Source organism: Sabethes cyaneus, chromosome 3 (genome assembly GCF_943734655.1).
Source record: "Sabethes cyaneus chromosome 3, idSabCyanKW18_F2, whole genome shotgun sequence".
In the NCBI taxonomy this organism is placed as follows: domain Eukaryota; kingdom Metazoa; phylum Arthropoda; class Insecta; order Diptera; family Culicidae; genus Sabethes; species Sabethes cyaneus.
In genome coordinates, this window is record NC_071355.1 from 227,663,997 (window position 1) to 227,670,626 (window position 6,630).

Here is a 6,630-nt window from a genome sequence, read left to right on the forward strand (position 1 = left end):
TAAGTTTTCTTATCTACTTTAAAGAGGAGCACGATATTCTCAAAGGTTCTTGCTGTTAATTTTCTGACGATTTACTGTTTTTTAGACGAAGAATTACTGTAACTTTGGGTGATGTTCAAGCTATTTCGCGCCAACTAATTTTAGTGGGAGGAAGACCAGGCAAAAGCTTCCCCATTACTCAAAAAATAACCCGAAAAATTCCATATTCATTCCTTAATTCCTTTGCTACGGTTTGTGTGATAGCACATATTTCAATCAGCAGTTTCGTTCTTTGTTTTAAATCACAGTATTAATTCTAAAGACTATCTCTGGACGAGGTCATCTGCTCGCTGCAAACAATAAAACGGCTGGTCAAACCATCTGTGCTGGACATTCTAGTCCTCGTTTGTTAATGATTATTGACACATTAGCGATTGTGTTTGCTATAACAATAATATAAAGAATATTAAAACTGATTAAACACACTTATTGGACGTGACGACTGGTATAAAAGAGGAACGTGTCGGTTGTCATGACCATAACAAACTATCGTACTGAATCTAAAACAGCATGAAGTTTATTATTCTAGCTCTAGTCATTCAAACGGTAGTGACATCTGGTGCTTACACACGTTTAAGTTACTTTGTAAAGACATCATTTTAGGTTGCATCCTGGGATCCGGTGGATCCCGAAGAGGCACTGTTCACCTATACAAGATGCATAGAAGAATTCTCCAAGAAGGCATCGAATCCATCTGTTGCACTGATGAATTGGAAGTCCTGGAAACTGGAACCGGCCAACGAACTTGCCACGAAATGCTACGTAAAATGTGCGCTTGTGCGGTTGGGTTTGTATGATCCTGTCGCAAATGCTTTTAAGGTGATTAGTGCTTGCAGATGCTTACATTGAAAATAACAGTACTTAGATTCCTAACATGTTACAGCCGGAACGAATCGACCCACAGTGGGAGAAGTATCGGAAGTATGACTTCGTAGACGAAAACAAAGTTCAGGCCTATAAGAACGCGCTTCAAAGCGTAGCTCAGCCTGCCAGCGACAAGTGTGAGGATATATTTTCGGCATATCAAGCGGTACATTCAAAACATGTGGACACTTCACGAAAACTTTTCCATGGCTACCCTGAAAATACAGCAGTAATATACAAGGATTTGGTAAGAGCTCATGATGCTCTGGTGGAATAAAGATTTCATTACACTCGGTTAATTACATTTTTACAGGGAAGAAACATCCGACAGAGAAAACAGTCATATTTCGTGTTCTGTGAGAATAAATACTATCTCGAGGGTGCAAATGAACGTAATAAATTATGCGATATCAGAGCATATAAAGTGTTTGAGAAAGATGAAACCTACAAACAGTTATTGATTTGTATATTCCGAGGATTACGTTACCTAACTAATGAGAACAAAATTAATGTGAGATTGATTGATTGTCTGATGACGATCTCCATTTCGTATATATTCATTTTTCCACTTACAGGAAACTGAAATCGTCCGAGATTTTGTACAGGTGGGCAAAGATGAGAGTAAAATTCAACAGCTAGTGAAAAAATGTGGCACAGGCGCTCCGGCTAATGACGATAAGTCCCTTGTGTTGCATTACTACAAGTGTCTGCTCGCGGATCCACTGAAGGAAGACTTTAAGGAAGCTTTCAATTATCGTGAACTCAGATCGGAGGACTACGCGTACAAGCTGAGGCCCAACACGCCACCTTATTCGAAGGCCGTCGTCGATGCTCGTATGGCTGAAATAGACGATTTTCAGTGCCCTAAGTCTTCGTAATGATGCACGTGGTTTGGTCAGCCGAAATTAAGAAATGTTAAAGTGCTGATATTATAAAAAATATAGAAGACCAGTTTGAGAATTGATTGGCTTAATTAATCAAAATATCTAAATATTCTAGTACGTTATTGCACAAATAAATTGGTATGACAAAATGATATTCTGATGTCCAAATGAGCTTAGTGTGGTGAATAACAATTTTGATGCAAAATTCGAAATATATTTTCGAAAACATATTGGTCGATGAGTAATGAGAAGTGAGCCTTGAGAAGTGAGTAGTGAAAAGTGTATAATGAGAAGAGAGTAACGAGAAATGGGTAATGAGAAGCAATTAGAAATGAGTAACGAAAAGTGAGCAATAAGAAGTGAATAATGAGAAATGTGTAGTGAGAAGTGAGATGTGAGCGGTCAGAAATGAGAAATGAGCAGTGAGAAGTTAGAAGTGTTAAGTGCAACTAAGAAGTGAGAACTGAGTAACAAGAAGTGAGTAATGAGAAGTGTGTAATGAGAAGTGAGTAATAAAAGGTGAGTAGTGAGAAGCGCTATCAAATCAGTATGTTATATTACGTGAAGATATTATTATACCAAATTTGAAGCACTTGTTGATGCATATAATTAAAGAATCTTTTCCACGACATACAGAAATGCGAAGTTTTTAATTGATTTGAAATTTAATTTGCTGCAATGTTTTCAAGAGATCTTTTTTTCTCTATTTTGCTGGCTTGTGTCTTTAATTAGTTGTACCAGTCGCGTCATCGTTCCACACAAATCAAAAATTTTAGAAAATGAATTGTTGATTTTAGGGATCATTCCCCAACAATAGTCGAACACAATACATGACTCGGGTCCCGCATATAACACACATCCGAAAGGCAGATGCACCGATCGACTTTATTGATTTGGGATGTCCTATCGACACCGGTTTCTATTCAAAAATACGCTACACTAGGTAGGAAGTGTGGCACACCCGCACGCACGTGTTCCTGCCCAGCTAGACATGTACTGCCTTGCCATCATATCTGATTATGTCGGCTACCAGAACAGGACAGCTGCGGGAGTACCGGGAAGAGGGAAGAACTGTTCCTTACCGTCCGATGGGTGATATTGCTTTTATTTTCTTCTGCACATCATCGTCGTAGCCAGTTTTCCTTTCCCGCTTCGATCGATTTATGAAAATAGATACCTTTTTAAACGGTTCCTTTTGAAAACAAATCTCGCTTTTCTTACGCCCGAAGACGAAGAACCTAGGGACAGATGTTTCAGTTGTTCTTCAGCTCAAAACAGACGAACTTTTTTTGTCCTATTCTTCCACCCGGGGTCGTGATTTTTCAGCTTTTAATAAATAAATGAGTTTATAAGCGCATGTGCATCTTTGTGAGCTGTATGGAATCAATAAATGTTTCGGCAGCGCGCGCAAAAAAAACTCGTTCTTTTGTTGAAATCTACGATGTGTGACCAGGGATGCCACATATAATTCTGTGTTTTTTCTTGGAAAAATCTGACAATCTGTACGGCGAGGAAAGATATCTGTGCAAAAATCTGTCCAATGCCAAACAATGAGAGTGAAAGAGATAGAGTCCTTTTATCTGACTATTTCCGTCTCTTTCACTCTCATGTAAAAGCTCAAAAATCTGTTTAATCTGTGTAATTTGGCGAAAATCTGTATTCTATGCATACAGATTCTGTACAGGCGATTTCTTTCGAATATCTGTTAAACACAGAATAATCTGTGCATGTGGCAACCCTGTGTGTGACGCAACGCAATCAGGTCCCGAGAGGATGTCTTTGTCGGCCGCTGCTGGGGAAAGGTACCGGTGCTGCGGAGATGTAGCAGAGTTTATCCAGTTCAGGTTGATGCTTGCGTGCGTGTGTCATTCGCTACGCCGCTTAGGCAGGACTCGCCCCCTCCTCCTTCGCCTTAGATGCTGTGTAGTCGGTAGTTTTGTTAGCTTTTGTGCACAATTATCGACACATTTCAGAGCACGCTTGTCATTCGATCTAGTATGGGTTTATAGAAAACTGTGCATTCGACAGCAGGATTCAGATGATCCTCGAAATTGCTGCTGCCTGAGGCTGTCGTATCGACCGACCGACCGTAGCTGATATGCAGCGAAGGTGGTCGTGAAGAAACGAGGAGCGAAATGGTGTCATTTCGAATCTCGGTGGTTGGTAACTGCGTGCCAGGATCAGACTGCACGTGCTGTATTTGTTTTGTTTGGTGCGTGTTTTCACTGTGTTCGGTTTCAGTTGAACAAGCATCGCCGGTGTTAGTTTAAATGCTAGGATTAGTTCTGCAGATATGCGGTTAGTAAGTTTTACGATTTAGGAACAGTTGTGATTTTGATTTGAATTTCTTATACATCTTCTATATGGTTGATAACATAATTGATAATTCACTTGTTTAGATGAAAAAATACACCTGTTTTCTTGCATTATCAATATAAGATTACTTTCAATGCTTTTGCTGAAAAAACTTTCTCACGCACTTGACAACCGCGCATTAAACAATCGGATTTTTCCTAACTCGACGTAAGAAAATAACATACCCCTCTTCTTACAATTTTCTTTACACAAAAAAGAAGAAAAAAAAACTCACGCGTATTATAGCAATAAATTTAACCCCATTTATTGCGCACATTAAAAGCATTGAAATAAATACGTAACGAACTCAGTTCCCATCAGCACCGTTATCGTCGTTTCCAATTTCTTCTTGGCAGTAAACAGTCCTGCTGTCGGGGGAAAAATTCTGTCCTTTAAATCGTTGTGACAAAAAAAACGAAAAAAGAGTAACGGCATGTGAAATCCCCTTCTCGATAACAGTCGTATCCGATATAGTCATTAAAAGTAGTGCAAATTTGTGGGAAACTACATCCTTCGTTTCGTTGCAATCGATCAACTGAGGTAATCCTAATGGTAAACAAAGTGGAGGCAAAAATCAATTCTATGCACCCTGGCCAAGGAATTGCCTGGAACAACCAAGACGAAGAAGAAGAAGAAGAAGAAGAAGAAGAAAACAATTCAGCTGCTACACGAAACCTGCAATTACGACTGCACAGGCCTGCGACTAAATGCCAAATTTTCCAATCTAAATTGTAGCAGGTTATTAATAATGCATAAGGCTGATTAACATACCACCGCACTAAATTCTAGCGCTCCGTTTTTTTTATCACGATGCATCGCTATGCGCCAGTTTCTTCACAGAGATTTGGACCCCTGAATGCAAACGGGAACAATGTGTTTGGCCAAATAAAGCCATGAAAGGATTTTCTAAAGTGCAACTAAAGTGATTTACGCCACCTTGCCTTGCGCTCGAGAGCTCCGTGTTGGCTGTAATAATGAAATGTATGCTAATAGGATTTTAAGTATGCAAAATACTCTCCTGGGAGAATTATGCCGATGTGCGTTTGCTATCGCATTATGCGGCCAATGAGAACGGGTCGGGAAATTTAGTGCGGTTTTTTGCTGATATTTTTCAGGTTGATGGTATGATTGTTTATAGTAAGTGTGTCTATTAAATTTAATAACTATATTATATTTGTAATATGAGTATGATGCCTGACTTTCCTGATTGAGCACTAGTGCCTTTCAACTATGGTTCCAGCACACTATGACCTGTTTTTCAGAACAGCTCAGGTTTACTCTCAGATGTATTTCAAAAACATAGATTGGTTTTTGATGTTTCTTATATACATTAGACTTGTCTTTAACACGCTAAAATCTATTCCAAAAGTGCCTAATGATTAAGCCTGAGCTCTATTGGTGTAAATAAATTTGAGATCAATGCATTTGAACCGAAAAGGCGCATTTTATTAGATAAACAGCTGAGAAATAATAAATCAAGAAACTCAGATTATGAGAAATAATAAAGTCAGAATCGTTAGTTACATGTAAATTACATGATAGGTGTCCTTAAAGGTATGTTCTACACTAAAGGCTAGAGAAAGAATGAGATAGATAGGTAGGTAAGCATAGAGAAAACTGAATTGAGAAAGCAAGAGAGAGAGAGAGAGACTAAAACTAATCTTTGTAGGTAATTTAGATCTTTTGAGAAAATTTGCATCAGTTCTGATGATCGAAGTTTCCAACTTTTTATATATCGTTTACCCTTCCTTCAAACCTTGATCTACTTTACCCATTGATTCCTCGCTGCCAGCACTATCCCATATTATAGCCGTCTTTGGCGAGGACTCCTTCGTGCCTCTGACCAGTACACTTGCCAAGCAACACAGCTTGTTATAGAATAGTATAACATTACATACATCAGAACTTCTCTATTACCAGAAAAGCGCAAAAAATTGAAGTCTAATGAAACAACAATTGAAAGAAGTAAGTATAGGGTTTTTTCATACCATTTTAAAACGTTATTATAGCATAAGCTACAACTTGTTCTTTAGTAATGAAGACATAATAAAAACTTCGTGTTGACATGTTGACAAAAACAAACATTATTCATTTGATATGAGCTGTCAAATAAATTCATGTTATCACAAAACATCTTAAAATCTTAATAATAACGACACATGCTTTCATAGGACGTTTAAAGTACTCTTAAACGACTACTTTCCATGAGGATTGTTTTCTAACTTGTTTTGTGTGTTACTTGGGCTTAACTGTAGGAGGGTTTGAAATGGGTAAGGCAAATAAGGAGCGTCCAATATAACTCTAGCTATCCCAAGCCCCTACCTAGCGCCTTCGCGTGGCCATACCTGGCAATGCTCTATTGAGTAGCCAAGCTAGGAGGTGTGATGCTGGGTGGTTCCCGGCTGCCTGATCTCAAAATCGCGGTTTTAGGCAGACGGCGGAGCCACACGGCCTTGCTAATAGGTAAACCTAATATATTTTTTTTTTA

General features: G+C 38.7%; 1 protein-coding gene across 1 annotated transcript; it reads left to right on the plus strand.

Annotated features, from left to right (window-relative positions):
• The first annotated feature begins 455 nt into the window (after positions 1 to 455).
• LOC128741482 (37 kDa salivary gland allergen Aed a 2-like) lies at positions 456 to 1,939 on the plus strand. The gene is made up of 5 exons (XM_053837337.1): positions 456 to 585; positions 643 to 858; positions 923 to 1,150; positions 1,217 to 1,414; positions 1,479 to 1,939. The coding sequence occupies exons 1-5, from the start codon at positions 550 to 552 to the stop codon at positions 1,779 to 1,781; spliced, it is 981 nt and encodes a 326-aa protein (XP_053693312.1). The 5' UTR covers positions 456 to 549; the 3' UTR covers positions 1,782 to 1,939.
• Positions 1,940 to 6,630: the final 4,691 nt, after the last annotated feature.